The sequence below is a fragment of the Dromiciops gliroides genome, chromosome 5 (genome assembly GCF_019393635.1).
Source record: "Dromiciops gliroides isolate mDroGli1 chromosome 5, mDroGli1.pri, whole genome shotgun sequence".
NCBI classification, from domain to species: Eukaryota; Metazoa; Chordata; class Mammalia; order Microbiotheria; family Microbiotheriidae; genus Dromiciops; species Dromiciops gliroides.
The window spans coordinates 257,175,880-257,196,894 of record NC_057865.1 but is presented as its reverse complement, the minus strand read 5'-3'; the positions used below and the strand labels follow the sequence as shown (position 1 = coordinate 257,196,894).

At 38.8% G+C, this 21,015-nt stretch overlaps 1 protein-coding gene across 1 annotated transcript in view; it reads right to left on the bottom strand.

The window, feature by feature from the left end:
- METTL25 (methyltransferase like 25) overlaps positions 1–21,015 on the bottom strand; it is a 155,001-nt gene that overhangs the window by 123,771 nt on the left and 10,215 nt on the right. The window contains exon 2 of the mRNA XM_043969357.1: positions 2,437–2,601. Coding sequence (XP_043825292.1) covers positions 2,437–2,601 — 165 coding nt within the window. The remainder of the gene's footprint in view (positions 1–2,436; positions 2,602–21,015) is intronic.

Below are 21,015 nucleotides of genomic sequence, written 5' to 3'. Positions count from 1 at the left end.
CTTCTTAACTAGCTACTCACTTCTCAAATCTGATTTTCTCCTTTGAATGATCTCTCTTCAATCGATTTTTACTCAATACACACATAGGATTCTGTAATTTCATCAATCCACAGGTTCACTCCAATGATCCAGATAGTAACCTAGGCATGCTTGTCCATCCTGTGTCCATAATCTCCCAAAAACTGACTACAAGAGACCAATGCAATATGCTGATGGCTGTCCTCATTCTCCCCCATCATCTGTAGCAGTGTCAAAAACAGGGTGTAAAATCATCCTCCCAAAGTCTTCAGCTCACCCAGGACTATATGATACTCAGCCATATCTCCCAGGTTGCTATTTGTAGTATCATTAATCCTCAAGTAAATTAATAAATGTGGAGAGAAGTCACCAGGTTAGATCAATCTCAGAAGGCTGTCTATAATCCCCTAGATACACAGCAGTGAAGACAGTAGATCTCTCTACTATGGCAGCCTGCCAAACAGCCATTTCAGAGCCCCTCAACAAGAAGTCAACAAGCATCATAACTTGTCAAAGTAGCTGGGTAGTACAGTTGAGAGAACACTGAGTCTGCCACAAGGAAGACTTGAGTTCAAATCTGACCATTTAATATCTACCAGCCTTGGTTTTCCCCATCTATAAAATGAAGATAATATCATTTATCTCACAGAGTTATGAATATCAAATGAAATAATATTTCTAAGGTACTTTGTGAACCTTAAATTAAAGCACTATATAAATGCTATTATTTTGTTATTTCTACTATTACTACTACTACTTTTTTTTTTTGTGTGAGGCAATTGGGGTTAAGTGACTTGCCCAGGGTCACACAGCTAGTAAGTGTTAAGTGTCTGAGGTCGGATTTGAACTCAGGTACTCCTGACTCCAGGGCCAGTGCTCTATCCACTGCTCCACCTAGCTGCCCCCCTATAAATCATAGATTTAAAGCTTGATGGGAACTGGGTGGTCATCTGCCCCTCTACTACTACTACTAAAACAACTACTACTACCAGCACCACTAAAACTACAACCACTATTGCAAGTATTACAAGTACTACTACTACTACTACTACTACTACCACCACCACTAAAACTACAACTACTACTGCAAGTACTACAAGTACCACTAGTACCAGTACCAGTACTAGTACTACTACCACCACCACCACTACTACTGTCTTCCTCTGGATAATCTACTTGTGGATTCAGTTCATCCTTTCCTGAAGTATGGCAAAAGATTCTTCTTCCTTGGAGGATCCCCACTAAGGGAAAAGTTTCATATCAATTGCCTGGTTTCATGTATTCAACAGTCCTTTATCCTTTGATTCATTATACCACATTCTTCTACCCTCCCAACTTTCTAATATAAGTTAAGTTTCCCTTTGCATCTTACACATTTTTCTTCTTTATTTTCTCCTTGAAACATTTTTTGCATTCTTAAAAAATGGATGGAATGGTTGTTCATTTTGCCTTACAGCGCTCTTAAATTTAAAAATTATACTAATAATTAGCATTTATATAGTGCTTTATGGTTTTCAAAGCACTTTACATATATTATTTCATTTATTTATTTTTGTTCATTTTTTTGCAGGGCAATGAGGGTTAAGTGACCTGCCCAAGGTCACACAGCTAGTAAATGGCAAGTCTCTGAGTCTGGATTTGAACTCAGGTCCTCCTGAATCCAGGGCCTGTGCTTTATCCACTGCACCACCTAGCTGTCCTCATCTCATTTAATTTTTACAACTTTAATATGCTATTATTATCTCCATTTTAGAAATGAGGAAACAGGCTGAGAAAAGTAAAATATCCTGACTAAGGCATCTAAGGCAGGTTATAAACTCAGGTTTTCTTGACTCCAAGTCCAACATTCTACCCAGTGAAGATACCTGCATGGACCAACCAACATTTGTAAAAGGACAAAGAAGTAAAGAAATTACAGGAAGAAATGGACACAATACTCCAACTATAATAACATCTGCCTTTGCACTCTGACTTCCAAGTGCCTGTGGGTCCAATGTCTTGTCTACATAATCAGAAGCGATAAAGCAGGGTTTCTTAACCCATCGAGGAAGGTTCATGCAGGGTGAAGTCCTGGGGTCCATGGGTCCTTCTCAGAATGATGTTTTATTTTGTTTTCAAAATAATTGAAGAAAATGTTAAATTACAATTAGAGACTTGTGAAATTAAGATGGCTCAGGGTTGCCAGGGACACACACATGATGCAGCGAAGACAGAACAGAGGTCTACGAATAATAGTTTCTTTCCTAGGAAGGGCCCTATTACTGTAGATATCAATTTATTAGCTAGGATGCAAAGGCTCTATCTTCAAGACACATAATATCCCTGATTTTATGTTGAAGCAAAGATGTGAGAAAAATACATCTAAGTTTACAGATAAGCCATTTTACCTCTTCGTAATGAAAAACAATTTAAACCTACCAGGTTTTTCTTGTTGATTTCCACTAAGTGTTACAAGTAATTGTTCCAAAGGTGTACATACTCCAAAGTATGGCAGAGAATAATATTTAGCCGCCAAAGCAAAGGCTTCCACATTCACCAGCTTCTGAGTCTTTTCACAGAATATGTTTGAAAAATCAGTAATACCTGCAAAGTTGGGGAAGAAAGCCACAGGTTAATAAGTAGTTATTTTACTTTAGTAATATGATATTAAAAAAAGCATAAAAGAAAAATAGATGAAAGCATAAAAGTTTGATTCACAGAACAAAATACGCTATTTTTAAAGTTCTTAGTCTACTGGAAAAACAAAATTGAACAATTCTACTATTATTTACTATTCAAACTTTTGGTTATTTCATAGCCCCATGTTCTTTCCCAGTACCAGAGACAATTACATAGTTTAACCCCAAATTACAGTTTGGCTTTCTCTTTTCTTTTGCTGATTTCAGGGGACTAAAATAGTTTAATATTTGGCAAAGGAAAAATGTGGTCATTAAATTTATGAACTGTCCTGGCTGACCTACAACTGTGAATTTATAGGATAAAAAAAGTACAAGTGTACACCACTAAACCCTGGCCACACCAGACTTAGAACAATGTTATCACCCCCACTAGTATAAGCTGTTACTATAAGATGCTTTCTCATTTGGTCCTTGTTGGTTTGTTGTTGTTGTTTTTCAATGCCTTGTCAATCTGAGTGCCAAAGAGGATGCTGCATGGGATGAAACTGCCACTGCAAAGAGCACAGGCAGCTTCCATGGTCATTTTTAACTCGGGTTCCCACAAATCCAATATACCAAGATTTGATAGAGTTTCCAAATGCTTGTTCACTGAAGTGTGAGAAGGCTGACAGAGGTGCTTTCCATTGGCTTTCCTAATCTAATTCTACTCAGGCCAAGTGACTCCTTTGCAAAGGTAAAAAAGGATCTTCCAATGTGCCTATTACAAACTGAATCAAAAATATTTTATGGTTTTTCATGAGGGCTAGAACTCTAATAATTTTTTGGCACATACTTTTTAGTGATTCAGAAGCATGTGACATTTTAATTATAAACAATGAATAAACAAACCAATGCTTTACCTAAAGAAACAAAGGAAAAATCTACTGGACTCCTTTGGTAATCCTAGAAGAGATCTGTATAATTTACACTCAATTACTCAACAATAATTATAATAGTTGGCATTTATATGAGGCAGCTGGGTGGAACACTGGATAGAGCCCTAGGCTTGGAGTCAGGAAGACCTGAGTTTTGATCCAGCCTGAAACTTACTAGCTGTGTGATCCTGGGCAAGTCACTTGTTTGTCTCAGTTTCCTCATCTATGAAATGAGCTGGGGAAAGAAATAGCAAACCATTCCACTATCTTTGCCAGAAAACCTCCACAAAGGTTCACAGAGAATCAGACATGACTGAAAAATGACAGTGACAAAAAGCATTTATATAACACTTTAAGGTTTATCAAGCTCTTTATTTGTATGTTATTTCATCTTATCCTTGCAACAACCTTGGGAGGTAGGTGCTATCATTAACTAAGGCAGACAGAAGTTAAATTGTTGTGGCAAATCCCGACAGAGAAACCCAAATGTCACTCAGGAATAAGAAAGAGCAGTTTATTGATGAGCTGACCCAAAGCAGAGTAACCTCTGATACTCTGGGCAGCCCCCAAGTGTCCAAGCTGCAGTTTTGATATCTCTTAGGCGTGACATGCATGCAGGTTTTCACATGTACATTGTGGTGAGCTACTTGGCAGACAGGAAAGCATATTTCAGTAAACAGAGGCATATGTCAGGAAGTTGGTACTAAACCACAGACTTCAGGGGAACAAACCGTATGTTCTACTTTCATTTTAGGGGTCTCAGCTCGAGCCTCAGTTTCATCCCCTGTATTTTCCCATATCAAAATGAGTTGTTCATGGTCTCACAGGTAGTTTGGGGTAAGATTTGAACTGAGATTCTCTCAACTCCAGGCTAAAAGCTCCATCCCCAGCCCTACCTGTTTGCCTAAGTATCAGTCAGGATCCTAATTTCTAGAATATTTAACACCACAAAGCAAGGTAAAAGCTACTTGGCCAGAAATGTTACTTTGCTATCTGCATCAGGAAAAGAGAGGAAGAGAGGGGAGGGACTTCTGACTTCTAAAAGAATAAAAAGAAGGGGTTGTCCAAGGATGATCAGATAATGAAACATCATCTTTCCTATGACAAAATAAAATGCAGTTTAAAAAAATAAACTGCTACTGTTAAGACCTATTTTTTCCTGTATTAACTCTAAAAAAGAGTGAGATAGCATCACACATCTATTTTTTTAAAGTTTGGGACAAAAGCCAGTGCCAAGCAGAATAATCCATCACAGACAATTCTACTGGCTGACACCCTGTATACGGGGCATCACCACTTAGTGGTGAGGGCGACTGAGGCTGCCTCTGCTAAGCACTTAAATATGGATCCTTCTCATTGCTTCTTCACTAACAGCTTTATTCCTCTCCTCAATGTGTGCAGAGCCACATTTCTCTCTCAAAGGTTAACATTTAAATTAACTTATGCCAGGTTTGTCCTGGTGACTGCACATTTCTGCCTCCCCAATGGCCTATATACTCTCTTGTACGACACAGCCTAAGATGTTAAGTTACGCCTTCTTGGCAGAGAGCTTTTCTCCATTTTCCCAGCTCTGGGCCAAGGGACAGCACTGTGGAGTAGAAAAAGCCCTGGTTCTGGTTTCTAATCCCACCTCTGCCACTTACTACCCATGGGACCATGGGTAAAAAATGTACCTCCACTTTCCTCGTTCCTAAAAGGAAGGAATTGGACCAGATCCCATCTACGATTGTTCCAGCACTAGATCAATCATCCTATATAATGTATTAAGAAACTCTGGGTTATAGCAAACTGGCAGGTGTTGTAGTCAGTTATCAAACATTTATTAATCACTGATGTTTCACACTCTGTAGGAAATGCTGGAGATACAAAGAAAGACAACACTAGTTGCCCTCAAGGAGCTTACATTCTAATAGGAGAGACGACATGTAAACCATTAGGTACGTGCAAATTCCAGTGAACCTTCCAGAAGGAGATGAAGTGAGCCAAGTCTTAACAAGAAGCCAGGGGAGCTAAGAGCTGTGGTGAAGCAGAGCATCTCTAGTACGAGGGATGGGGCAGGCAGTGCAAAGGCACGGAGATGGTCAATGGCCTGTCAGGTGAAAGGAAGAGCAACTAAGCCAGTCTGAAGTGATTGCAGGAATAGCTAGGTGGTGCAATGGATAGAACACTGGCCCTGGATTCAAGAGGACCTGAGTTCAAATCCGACCTCAGACACTTGACACTTCCTAGCTGTGTGACCCTGGGCAAGTCACTTAACCCCAATTGCCTCACAATAAATAAATAAGTAAATAAATAAATGAAGTGATTGCAGACAGGGAGGAGGGAGCACAGTGTGGGAAAACTGGACCCTCAAGATCTTTAAAGGAAAGGTGATTGTCTATTTGATTTTAGAGCCACTGGATTTTACTAAGTATGGGGGGGAACTTTGTCAAGAGCAGGACAGGACCTTCAAGGTAACCAAGTCCAACCCCCACATCGGAGAGATGAGAAAACGGGCCCAGAAATGTTAAGTGGAAACATGCTACTTCAAGCAGGGCCCTGAACATTGATGTTCTAGCCCCATCCAAGCAACTGGAAAGATGTTCTAGGACTGATGGGTAAGTGGCATATTTGAAACCACTTGACTTGCTTTTGCTATTGCCACTCATTGTAGAAATAAATTCATATATAATAAAGTTTGGATAATGACTCTACCTAATCTATTTTCAGAGTTCCTAAGGCTTTCAAAACACCACATATACTAATTCATTTTGTCCTAATAACAACCCTGTGAATTAGCTATTATTATTATAGATGAAAAAACTGGAGGTAAGAGAAGTGATTTTCCCAGAGTTACACAGCTTGTAAAAAGAACAAAGATATATCTACAGATGAGACATGAAGAATGGAGATGAAGCTAATTATATTACTGGGTACCCAAAGTTAGTGCAAGTTTAAGTCTTAATATCTTATTTAAAATAGCTATATTTACACAATATGGTTGTATTTAAATAATAATTTTAAAGACAGCCAAAACAAATGGCTAAAATATAATAAGTCAATCCACATCTGAGCAGCATATTCAAAGCTACCTCATCTCAATTGTTCAAGGACCTAGGGCTGCATCAGTGTGGGTATTCTGCCTCCTCCCTACAAAGGCAACCCCCTTTACAATTCTGCAGAGTCCTGTTGTTGTTTTTGTTGAATCATCTCAGTCATGTCTGACTCTTCATGACCCCATGTGCAGTTTTCTTGGCAAAGATGCTAGAATGGTTTGCCATTTCCTTCTCCAGCTCATTTTACAGGTAGGGAAACTGAGAAAAACAGGGTTAAGGGACTTGCCCAGGATCACACAGCTAGTGTCTGAGGCCAGATTTTAACTCAGGAAGCTGAGTCTTCTTGACTCCAAGGCCTGGCACTCTATCTTCTCTGCCACTTTGCTGCCCTGCAGAGTCTTACTATGGCCAAAGATTTATATACACATGCAGTTAATCCTCAATATTCAACTCCCCAACTTCAAGCATTCATGTGGTTTTATTAGTAATTTCATTTTCGCTTTGGTATTAATTCATTGCAGCTATGTGCAGCAGCTGTATCCTCACAGGTGCTTTACTGGTCTGGATCCCCCTATGTCTGTGAAGAGCTCTGCTCACTGCATATTTTCATTACATTTAAAACCCAAGTTCTGCATTGCAATTATGCCCCCAAAGCATAGTACAAGTCCTTTGGCCTCTAAGGTGATGTCCAGACCTCACCCATCTCAATGTCTTCTGACAGCAGGGACACATGTCCCAGAAACCTCTCCCTTGATTTTCTTCCTTCTTCCTCAAATGAGACAGAGGGCAGTCAAGGAATAAAAGGTTAACAGCAGTACAGTATACAGTGTAAGCCTTCACACTTCCATCTGACATAGTGCAAGTTAAGATTCAGGTTAAAAATGTTTTAGTTTTAAGAATTTTATTTGCTGTACAGTTTTGGTTGTGTGTGTGTGTGGGGGGGTAATTGGGGTTAAGTGACTTGCCCAGGGTCACACAGCTAGTAAGTGTCAAGTGTCTGAGGTCGTATTTGAACTCTGGTCCTCCTGAATCCAGGGTCGGTGCTCTATCCACTGTGCCACCTAGCTGCCCCTGCTATACAGTTTTTATGATACAGTAGGAAAGTGAATGTTATCTGAAATCAGTGTTTTGTTTTGTTTTTTAATTGAGATGTCTGCATAAAAGGTCACAGAATTCTAGGTAATTACTAGTGAGAAAAATGTTTTTCACGTTACCAGTTTTATTTTGTATACTGCCTTTTATGGATTGTTACATAGTTATTCTGTTGGGAAAAGTACGTATTATCAGGATTAATGATTTTTTACAGAGAATTGTATGCGGAAAATGTTTAGCAATCTCTACCAAAAGATTACAGCTTGCGGCATACAAGGGAACCTAATCCCATATTACCCATAGCTTCACTGTATCAATAGTAGTGTTTATGTCTTTTGTGTCATTTTCTAGGAATGTTACCCTCACAAAAGCTGACTGACTGTGTGAACACACACATGTATATATACATGATACATGTATATATGTATATATTGTAGTATATATAGTAAACACATATAGATGTAGATCCATCCATTCATGTGTCTCTGTATCCATGCATCCATCCATCACACTCTGCAGCCAACCTGATGAGGAGCCTCTCTAAACTAGATTGGCTCAGACAAAAACTAATACAGTGTACCTCCAGGACAGTACTAAAAATCTTTTTGCAGGGGGTTAGGAATGCTGCAGTAATGAATAAGTGAGTTTGACGAGTAAAAGCTAATTCACACAAAAAACTACCCATTTTCCACTGTCTTGTGAATAGTGATTTCACATGCATGATAAAAATAAGAAATGAGCAAAACCAGATTCTTCTTTTTTTTTTTTTTTTGTGTGTGTGGTTTTTTTGTTTTTGTTTTTGCGGGGCAATGGGGATTAAGTGACTTGCCCAGGGTCACGCAGCTAGTAAGTGTCAAGTGTCCAAGGCCGGATTTGAACTCAGGTACTCCTGAATCCAGGACCGGTGCTTTATTCACTGTGCCACCTAGCTGCCCAAAACCAGATTTTTCTTAAGAACCGCACCATCTACAAAGAAGGCAACAAGTACTTATTAAACAGCTAGGTCTTGGAGTCACTCAGACCTGCCTTCAACCCAACCTCAGACACTTAGCAGATGTGTGACCCTGGGAAATTCATTTAACCTGTTTCTGCCTTAATCTTCTCACCTGCAAATTGGGAATAATAATAGCATCAACTTCTTAGGGCAGTTATGAGGATAAGATGAAATAATATTTGTAAAGAGCTTTGCAAATGTTAAAGTTCTCTATGTATGCTAGCTACTACTACTATTAGCCATTGAGTTGAGTAACTATGCTCTAGAAAGCAATAATATCACTTTTCTTTTCAAATATTGGATAATTCAAATATTTCACTATTCAGTGAGACTGACCTTTCCAGAAGTTAGTGATATGATCTATTGTCAATAGTCAAGATCATCAACCATTCATGCTCATCCGTGATCCTTGACTTAGTCATACTTAGCAGATTATCCCTTTATAAAACTGTTCTCATAAGTCAAACTGACTGCTTTAACTATTTCACCAATGGTCATATTTTTGTCAAATTAGTTAATGTGCTTGGGTAGAAAATTCTGTCTTTTTTCACTCTAAGGTTTCAAATTCACACCAATGATCAGGCAGAAGTATCTTAAGTGGGAGGATTAGTCAGAGATGACTAAAGTAATAATTAAGATTTTCCCAGGAGATGCTTCTTTGACACTTAGAGAAAGGATGTTTCTTTCTTTACACTAATTTGTTAAATATCTTAGGAACTAGAAAAGTAGAAAAATCATCTTTACTAATCTACAAATAAACAGGAGATGAAGAATAATACTGAATTAAACCCACAACATGATCTTTTAACTTTCTCAGGTGGACCTGGTTAAAATAGCCTCATTTGAAAGAAATTACATTTACCATTTATAACTAACAATCATTAATTCAAAGGCAGGTATACTTTTGTCTTTAAACAAATAATTATGCGTGTTTTGTGAAAAAAGTATCAAAGTTGTAAGTATGTCTTTTTTAAACAAAAGTATTTATGGAAAACAATATGAATGTTGTTTAGGGGGAGAGATGGGAAGAACTGGGTCAAAAGTTTGTGTGGAAATGTAAAATGGTCAAAGATGTGTACCTCTTAGTTTCACATCAAATGCAAAAGACATTTAAATTATATAAATTCTACGGTGAATTATTTAAGACATTTTGAGTAGCACATTGAGTTCTTTGGACATAACACAGGCTCGATGTACTAATGCAGCCAAAAGTAATAAAAATCACATAGAAATGTTTAGGCATGATATAGCAGGGACAACTCAGCAAGCTATTAAGTAAAAGGCTCAGGTTTAAGGGCTGTCTCAGCATCCCCAGGTTCCAGGGCAGCAATTTCGTAGAGTGTGATAGAGACAGAGTATTAAATCTCTAAGTGCAGAGGGACTACTATACTAGTCAGTCAGGGGACAAGGTTGCCAGCAGAAAGAAATGTGATGTTTCTGTTGGACGGATGAAAGTTCCAATCAATATAACTGTTCTAGCAGTCTAGTCTCTCCTTTATACTGAAATTATTAGCAAAGAATTCCAATCCAACATGAATTAAAAGTCATGTTTTATTTAGGTTCTAATTGTGATTGTCCTGGCAATGTGACAAACGGTTCCTCCACCTCCGACTATTTCAGAAATATGAATGAGGAATTGAGTCATACAAAACACAAATATTTTTCCAACAATCATCACTTTATAGTAAAAAAAAATAAACTTGTCTAATTCTCTCAGATAATGTCCATTGAGTAATATTATTCATCAGAATGTAAGCTTTCTGAAGGGGCCTATTCCAGCTTTGGATATGCAACACCAGCAGACTTACTGTAATTTCCCCATTTTATGGTAAATCAGTCTGGGGCTATTACTGTCCATCATCGTCGATGCTTCATATAATAGTGAGAGTTGTCAAAGAAGCCTCCTCTTGACAGACGTTTTGAACTTCTAATATCCTGAGGGAGGATGTTTGAAAAGTTGTGCAGACAAAGATGGAAGTATATACCAAGAGGAGAGAGCTGCAGGGGCCCACCCTCCCTATTTAATCTCTCTCTGGTTGTTAAGAAACATTTGTAGATCATTATGGCCCCAAACAGAAATCCCTGCTATTCAGCTCAGCTTCTGTCAGTTTGCAATCATTCAAATTTCATGATTTGAAGGACAAATATTTCTTTCAAGGTTAGTGATGGTTAAAACTCAATGGTATTCAAAGAGTTCATTTTGATGATATCTCCAATAGAAAGAACCAAGATGTAAGGGTCACTGGACATGGAGTCCAAAGAACAGTTCACATTTGGGCTTGACCACAGAGTAACAGCATAATGCTGGGAAAGTCACCAGAGTTCTGTGAATAGTAACAACTACACAACATTCTTCACAGGGTTGTTATCAGAAAAATGTTTGAGGACCCCAAAGCATGCTGTGTGTGTGTGTGTGTGTGTGTGTGTGTGTGTGTGTGTGTGTGTGTGTGTGTGTGGTATAGAATATACCAAGAACTTCTCAGTCTTTAGATCACATTCCAACATTAATGTAACTGTGGGTTCTCTTAACGTTAGATTATTGTCTAATAATCAGTGAGCTGATGCCCTCTTCAGAGAACTGAAACATTGCCAAATTGACAGCCTTTTTATAAAAGAACTACTCAAGGTATGCTCAGAGCCAACAAGAATATCATTTCAGGACAGTCTTCCCTATATTGTCTTACAATGCTCACAATGAGCACAAGCAGAGACCACAGTGAAGGTGACTGGCATTTACATGCCTACAGTAGGAACAGAAGATGAAGTATAGAAATTCTATGAAGAACTTGATAAGGTCCTCCAGTTTAAGTCTGCATTTACCTTAACACTACCTGAAATCGATGCTAACGTAGGCACAAAAGAGAAGGGTGAAAATTATGGTAGAAATATAGTTTGTGATAAATTAAAGCAGTCAGAAACACACAGACTAATAACAACCTCAGATCTGTAAATCTTAATGCTTTCTCTAAGAAAAGAGAAGGAAAGCAATATAGAAGACTTCCCATGAAGACTTCCTTCATGGGAAGTCTTAAACAGCATGGCAAAATTGTATATGATTACAAAATGACGTTATCAATTAAAGCAAAGGCCAAGACCAGTAACAAATAAAAGGAAAGACTAAAGATGAGAAGATGACTGTATACAATTACAGTTGTTCTACTGCAACTTCTCTGAACATTTCTCAGCTGATGATTATGGTATAATTATTATGGTATAAAAGGTATAAAAATAAAAAGTATCGATCATATTTCTGGGGTTTTTTCCTTTTTTTTCCCTTGGGGCAATGAGGGTTATGTGACTTGCCCAGGGTCACACAGCTAGTAAGTGTCACGTGTCTGAAGCTGGATTTGAACTCAGGTCCTACCTGAATTCAGGGCCGGTGCTTTATCCACTACACCACCTAGCTGCCCCATCAATCATATTTCTAAAACCAGCTCTCAATTCTAATTTTTTTTTTTTTTTTGGTGAGGCAATTGGGGTTAAGTGACTTGCCCAGTGTCACACAGCTAGTAAGTGTTAAGTGTCTCAGGATGGATTTGAACTCAGGTCCTCCTGAATCCAGGGTGAGTGCTTTATCCACTGGGCCACCTAGCTGCCCCTCAATTCTAAATTTTTTAAAAAGATGGGTGGGGTGGGAGTGGGGGTGGATGGAAGAAAAAAACATTTAACTGATGATTGCTATTTCTTAAAGAAATTCAAGCAAAGCAAAAGAATCATCACAACAAGGAAGCCAAAAGAGCCCAGAAATTGCCTGGTAATAAATATTTAAGTATTTGCAAAAGAGTGATGCATGACATTCCAGGGCAAATAAGATTTAGGGTACAAGTTCATTTGCAAAACACTATATATGAGCGTGGTATAAGATTGAAAATATTAACCCTCACAAAACAGAAGTAAGGAGGAAAAAAACTTGCCCAGAATCACAGTTAGTATCAAAGGTACTGATATGAGTATCAGAATTCTATCTTCTACACTACTGGCTGGGAAAACACTGCTAACATAGTCTAACAATATAAGACTAAATGTAATAATGTACTAAATTGTAGTGTGCTAACTGTGTTGCAGGAATATAGAGAAGGGTTACTATCATGAATCACCATTTATAGAGGCAAAGTTTGGGAGGATGAGGTATATTAATTTGCACCAAAGAAGCATTTCTTTGTAAGAACTAAACCGATTTCTATTAACATAGTCCTTAGGATGGGGGTAAAAAATATTTCCATTATATTGCTGTAGATTTCCTATTTTAATAAAAGAATTTAAACTATACAGAAAACAAATTACTCTTATGCTTATGCTTTTTCCTCATCCAGTGGAGGATTTTTCAAAGGCTAGGCTTCACAAATACAGACATACACATACTGGATATAACATATACTGGAATTTCTTCAAGCCAGCACTTGAACCTGGATCATCCTGACTTCAAGGTCAGAACTCTACCCACTACACCATGCTACCTCCACTGAGTGGACTTGAAACCTTAGGTTTTGTACATTAGCTTAGGACTATGTTCAGTCAAGAGTTAAAATCCTTATTAGCAAAACTTTTGAACACTACTAATGGTCTGAGATGCATTCTATAAATGTTTATATTAATATCTAATCCCTAATCTACTTAAGGTATGAAACAATACATGCTATCGCTTTCAAAACATAACTTTTTAACACCCAGTTTTTTTCCTAAGACACTTTTTGGCTGCATTAATATAGTTTAATTCATCATTGCAAGCAAATTCAGTCAACAAATTATTTCAGCATGTAAACTATTTTCTTGGAAAAGGATGAGATGTGTTTTATTAAAGGATTCACATGTCTTTGCTATGGCAATGTTAACCTCAACTAAAATGCATTAAACAGATTCAACCATTCCAAAAGCATTTTGAATCTAGCCAAGTTATTCACTAAACAATTTTATAAATGTAGAGTCAACTGCCATAGTATTTCTTCCACCCAAAGAGAGATGAAGATGCATTCTTTATACATGTGTTATCCTCAGCCACAAAGCAAAGAGAATCAACACAGAAGGTCAAGAGAATCTGTGGCACCAAGTCAATTACACAGAGTCAATTACTGGTCTCAGTCAGGTGGATCAGGTGACACCTTGTCCAAAGGCTTTGCCCAGATGTGGCTTGAAATCTGGTCTCACCTGGATTGGCTTCCTTGTCTCTGAATCAGGATGATCCATCCACATTATCCTCAACTCATCTGTGCAATCCTGAGCTTCAATTTATACATTCTTTTCTTCCTCTACTTAGAGGAAACCCACAAGACATTTTTCTTAATCTAATTAAAAGGTGAATTTAAAGGTAAATTTAAAGCAGACCACATCAAAAAACAGGAATTCTGTTATGTCTTGCTGAACATGTTTTAGTTTGTTTAGTTATTTTTCGGGTGTGTCTGATTCTTCGTGATCCTACTTGGGGTTTCTTGGTAGAGATATTGAAGGTTTGCTATTTCTTTCTCCAACTTGTTTTACAGATGAGGAAACTAAGGCAAACAGGGTTAAGTGACCCGCCCAGGGTCACACAGCAAATAAGTGTCTGAGGCCAGATTTGAACGCAAAAGATGAGTCTTCCTGACTCTTGGCTCTATCCACTATGCCAGCTAGCTGCTGAACACATTACTTTATATTATTAAAACACACACACACACACACGTGCGCACACGCACACATAGCAGGAAAAGAAATATTGGAAATGAGGAGACCTTGGTTGAAGTTACACTCAAAGTGAGAAAAAACAAAGGTGCCTAAAGTAACTTGCTTAAAGTCACACAGGTGCACTCACTTTAGGCAAATCCTGATCTTGGATTGTTTTGTTGTTGTTTGTCCTTCAGTCTCGAAGAGGACCATGACACTGGGGTGGTGTCATGACTTGCAGTGACTTGGATTTAAACGAGGGCAGGCTGTTCAAGGTCACCAACCTTACTCTCTCCTCCAGAGCCACCTGGGTCCAGTGGCAAGATATAGATCAAGAGAGCTGGAGATGCCCTTGATGTTTGAGGCAACTGGGGGTTAAGTGACTTTCCCAGGGTCACACAGTTAGAGGTGAGATTTGAACTCATGTCCTCCTAACTCCAGGACAAGTGGTCTAACCACTGTGTCACCTAGCTGCCTCAAATCTAGGATTGCAACTGAAGTTATGCCTCAGTTTCTTCATTTATAAAATGGAAACCTAACTAAATGCATTTCCTACTTTACTGCCCACTACCATGAATCTTCTCTATTGCTGTCAGCAATGTCACATCACCATTCTCTGAATAAATCATGATCATTCCCAACTCAGTGCCTTCAATGATGCTATTCCCCTCAAATGGAAGGCGAAAGGAAAGGCAAGGGCAAGGGCAAGGGCAAGAGCAAGGGCAAGGGCAAGAGCAAGGGCACGGGCAAGGGCATGGGCAAGGGCAAGGCAAGGCTAGTCAAAGATATCTAAACTGATGGCTTCTTTTCCTGTAGCAAGCATTCAAAATTGCTTCTGCCTTTGCTAATTTTAGGTAAAACTCAAAGCAGTGACAGTTCAAAAAAAAGTTTGCTTCTGTTGACAAAATAGAACTTGTCCACTGAAAGTATTCTTTTTAAAAAAATAGGGTCTATCTCAACATTTCTCCCCTTAACTCCTGTCTTAGATCTCAGTTTCTAAGCTACAATCAAATTGTTTAGTCACCAAGAGTCCATACATTAGGTCATTTTTTCTCACCACAGCATCACATGAATCAGAAGGGGATGGAGGGAGAGGCCAATCTAGGTCAAACCCTTTGTTTTACAGATGAAGAAACTAAGGCCCAGGAAGGGTAATCAGGGAATGACAGAGTAGGGAGATGAAGGAAGTCCATGGGACAATAGATCCAGCTTATTTGTCATTTTTCACAGTCATGGTGGTGCTTTCAAGCTGAATGGATGAGCAAAACAGCTCTGGAAAAACCAGGAGGTGTTTGTCCTCATCTGAACGTGGTCTCCCCTCGGATGTCACCGGAACCCAAGACAGGAACCCAGGACTGGAACCCCCGCTCCTTCCTCTTCCCCCTTCTCTGCATTCCTCCCTCTAAAAACTGAATGTGGCTGCTTTCAGCACCCCAAAAGTGCTTTCAAAACAACAATCGTATTTCTTGAGACAGCATAGAAAGAGTTGATTCATTTTTGTAAACATGGTAGACTTCAAGTAAAGCAGCTTTGTTCCCTGATGATTAAGTTAATCAAGGTATAACTACTGCCAACAGTTCCTTCCTGAGAGCACAATGCCTAGCACAGAGCAGGCACACAACAGATGATTAACATAAACTAATTAGGTTTATAATAACAAATGATTAATATAAACCAATTAGGTTTATAATAATTATATGGCAGAAATTAACAATTAAATTAAGTAGAACTAAATTATAACCAACTTACAGACTTCCATATTAGTATGACTACCTTGGGCTATTTTTCTTCTTTGTTACATTTCCTTAGAATTAATTTCTTCTGCCATATTTTTTCTTATTTCTACCCCTTAAATATAATTTTTTCATCTGGAAATTTATTTTCTAAGAGGTGGATATGAAGAATTTGTTCTATTATCACTAACCCGGGTTCTTGGCTATTACCATTAAAAAAAGTAAAGGAAACCTGCAAAATAAATTCACAGAAAACGAAAAACTTTTTTTTTCATTACCTGATCTTTTTTTTTTTCTTTCTGACTGTATATACAATTCTTTAACCAATCGAGTCAAGTTTCACTATTGGAGTCACTTTTCAGCTCCACAGGGAGAACAAACACAATGCCAACCTAGACAGTTTAAACTTGGCATGTTGCTTTTTAACCCCGTGATCTAGCATGGAACAGGAAAGAAACTATCGTCATTCTCTTCAGTTTTAGTCTAGACAGAACTGTGTGATGTGGCTGCTGTTGCTGAAATATGAAACACAGCCCCAAAAACAAACTGTTATTTTTTAAATCGAGGAGGTCAGAAATAGAGAATAAGTGAAAACTTTGGACTAAATCAATGTGAATTTAAACAGCTTTGTAAGACCCCAGGGACTTTTCTAACTCTTTTATCCAAAGAGCGCCCCCTTCCCCAGGAGCATGATAGTGCGAAATGCAACGGTAAGGGTGAGCCTAGAGTCAGAATATGAAGGGCCTTCAATGCCAAGGGAAGGAATTTATATTTTATTCTACCATAGACAGATAGTAAAGGTTTTTAGGAAGAGGGACATGGTCAGACCCATGAATTATGAAATACCAAAAGCACTGATAATATACTATAATATCAATTCATTTTTTTTCCTCTTACCAACAGCTTTACATATTTTTGGACATTTAAAAACCCCATTTTCAATTCTATTATACCATTAGTCTGAAAGATAATTTATAAGAGTATAATATTATACCATTAGTCTGAAAGATAATTTATAAGAGTAAAAAACAAAAACTTCATGTTGCACTACTGCCGGATTCTATCTGTGACCCTGGCAAGGTTGCTGCCTTTTTTCCATAATCCTGGACACAGCATTTTCTCTAGAACACACTGACAAGGTCTCCCTTAATCCAATGAATCTGCATTTTGAGGCTTAAATTCCTTGCAATAAAAAAGCTGCTAATATTTCTTCAAATATTAAAGTGAACAGGAAGCTAAGAAGAGGGTTAAAACTAGCAAACAAGAAGGGTATTAATAAAATACAGTCGATGGCACTACAATTTGTTTACTGATTTATACCTTGAAGGAGACATGGAATGGAAAGAAAGAAATTCAAATGAACATTTCCAAGGTGCTTTAAACTCTTGAATGGCTTTTCAAAATCTATTATAAAAAAGTTATAAATGATTAAGAAGTTTTAGAGGTTGACGCATGTAGCCACAAAGACTGATGATACTTGCAAAAAATTCTACTTATACAAATCTTTTGGGCCAACTATGAGGCATTTGAGGATAATAAAATAGTGGGATAACCATCTTCTAAAAATAACTGGTGACAAACGTTAGAATAATGTGTGAGGAAGAACTGAAGGATTAGTAAAAATGTTGCCAGTTTACAGAATGATAAGAAAGATCTTAACAAACAATTCCAGTTCCCTTTAAAATAACATAAATCCCTTTAGAAACATTTAGAGAATAAAAACAATGAACAATAAACAGTCTTGAGTTTTAAGAGGAATAATATATCTGCCAGGAAAAAAAAAAACCTCAACTGGAATTTTAATAGAGAATTATAAAAATTAACTGATGAATTGACTAAAACATAAATAAGCTGCCTAAGAGGGGGAAAATGAACCGATGAAAAGAATATAGTAATTGAACTGTATTTATCGCTAGACTTTTGAAAAATTATGGCTACACAAAAATATCTGAAAAGTGAATTCAAAAGACTTGGAAGAGAAAGCACTTATATGATCGGAAAAATTAGTTAACACAACAGGTAAATTATTCTAGGTCACATAGTTTTGTTTTGTTTTTTGGTGAGGCAACTGGGGTTAAGTGACTTGCCCAGGGTCACACAGCTAGTAAGTGTCAAGTGTCTGAGGCCATATTTGAACTCAGGTCCTCCTGAATCCAGGGCCAGTGCTCTATCCACTGTGCCACCTAGCTGCCCTAGGTCACATAGTTTTAGGGATTGATGTTCAAGTGTCCCGGTCATGTAAAATACAAAGAAGGGTAAAAAGATATCAATTTAATTAATTTAAGGGTCCTACGAGTACCAAAATTGATTGATGGGGAAAGGGAGGTGTTTATCCTTCATTCTTGAAGAGAAGCACATCAGAAGTTGATGTCATGTATTGAAGTGAACTAGACTAAAATGACCAGCCTTACTCTCTCCCCCAGAACCATCTGGGTCCAGTGGCAAGATATGCATCAGGATGACAGGAGATGGCCCTGGATGGGGAAGGAAGGCAGAAGGAGGGAAAACATTATGAGATTCAGCCTAGAAATTCTTTTCAGGTGGGGGTAGGGAGAGGGTGGCAAAAAGAACCAGCTGAACAGTGGCTGTACATGGAACCTGAAAAGGCCTATAATGCTCCTTAAGGGCCACTGGTGGTAGCTCAAAGCTCAGCTCAAACACCACATCTTCCTGGAGGTTTTTCCTGAGTCCACCCAGTGCTTGGGCCTTGCCCACAAAGTGATAATGTATTTATTTTCTCTATGTCCACGCTGTTTTTCCTCCCCCACCAATGTAAGCTCCCTGAAAGCTGGGAACATGTAACTTTTGTCTCTGTATCCACAATACCTAGAATGGTACCGGGCCCCTAGCATGAACTTAAGAAATGCTCACTGACCATCTGGCTGACTAACCAAATGAAAGATAATGGGGAAAGATGCCAGTGTAAAGAGTCCCAGCTGCAGAAAGATGATCTGAGTTCAAGTCCTGACTCTGAAGCTCACTTGCTCCCTGTGAGTCACGTCACTTCCCTGGGTTTCACTTTTTTCATCTATAAAAGGAAGAAATTGGAATAAGTGACTTCTGAGGTCCCTTTGCTATGATCCTCCACAATGGGGGTGGTGAAAACCATTCCCATACTTATCAAAGTCTCCATGATAAACTGGTTATTTTTACATTCAGTGGTCCAAAAGGTTCAAATATCTTTCAACTTAGCCACAAAAATCGAATTCATTCTAACCTATTCTGTCAGCCCTCAGTGAGGGCTGAGGGTTGTGTTATGAAGAGCTGCCCCTCTGGCTGGATCACACTTGCTTTATGTAGTCTCAGACTGCAAGGATAAATGTGTGGAAATTGAGGAAAGGCAGATTTAGGCTAAATGAATGAATGAATGAATGAATGAATGAATGAGCAGTTTTAAGTGCTTCCTATGCGCCAAGACTTCACTAAGCTCTCGAGATGTAAGGCAAACATGCCAACGACCAGAGCCATCCAAAATAAAACAGGTTGTATAAGCAGGTGGCGGACTTCTCATCACCAAAGAACTCTAAGAAGAGATAAGATGACTGCTCTTCAGGCACGTTACAGGGAACTCTGATTCACAAACGGATAAAACTACATTACCTCAGGAGTCTGTTCCAAAGCAGATTTTGTCAACTTCTCTAAAAACAACTTCTCTCAAAAGCCAGCTGGTCCTCCTGACTTGGCTACGTCTGCTAAGGGCACCAGTATTCTTGTCTTCCAGGTTAAAAACTTAAAGTTGTCTTTGGCTTTTCCCTCTCCCCCATTCTCCACATCCCACTGGTCACCAGGGACTGTCAATTCTTCTTTCTCATTCTCTCTGACATTCCCCTCTGCCTTTCCATAGCCACTACAACCATCCAAGCCCAGGATGCATCCCTCCTTGCCTGGACTGCTGCATTAGCCTGCTTCTTGCTAACTGGATTTCCGGCTTTGAGTCTCTCTGCCCCCTTTCTACCCATGTAGCCACCACCTAATCTTCAAAAAACATCTCTCTAATCAATTTATCCCCACTCGAAAACCTTCAAGGACTTTTCATAGGATAAAGTCCAAATCCAGAAAGTTTTAAGAGAATTAGAAATAATCGTTTAGCCAGGATTTCACCACTTCTGCAGCACCCCCCATAGATGTCCATTCAGCCCGGGAAGATCTCTTACCTTTGAAGACAGCCTCTTCCCCTGAGAGGAAGCTCCCTCTGGGAGAAAGCTGGTACCCAGGCTGAGCTGATGTCTGCCTTTTTAACTTCTACCTACTTCAGTTCAATTTTCTATAACTATACAAGACATGTGTTTCCTCATCTGAGTCCTTTGCAAACCTTAAAGAGCTATATAAATGTTCACTGTTATTACTGCTGTTGTTAATCATCTCTTCTCTAACTCTTTTCCTCTCTAGGCTGAAGAAGTCTATCCCCCCCACCACCACCACCACCATCATTCCTCAATGGAGCAGTTCCCACGTCAGTCAAACTGCTAGATCCCTTCCCTTTCCTACCTACTTCAGATGCGCTCCAGGTTTTCAAAGTCCCATTTAAAATGTGGCCATCAGAAAAGGGCATAATACTCCAGGCATGTTATGACTGGGAGAAATCACAGTCGAACTAGCACCACCTGTGATATGAACACTTTTCTCATATTTTTCTTGTGTTTACACAGTCATCGGCTGGGCCACTGCCAACTTTCTTGACTTATGTCTGGCCACTGGATTCTGATGACTCTGGAGGAGAGAGTGAGGCTGGTGACTTTGCACAGCCCTGCCTCGCTTGAATCCAATTCACTTGCAAGTCAAGACATCACCCTGCTGATGTCATTGGTCCTCTTCCAGAACAAGATAGTTATCAAACAGGATGAGGTGATGTAGAGGGGTTGAAAGCTGGAAGGATGTGATAAACTACCCTCACTAACTACAGTTCAGCAGGACAGTGGATAGAGCACAGGCCCTAGGATCCGGAAGTCCAGAGTTCAAATCTAAACTCAGTGG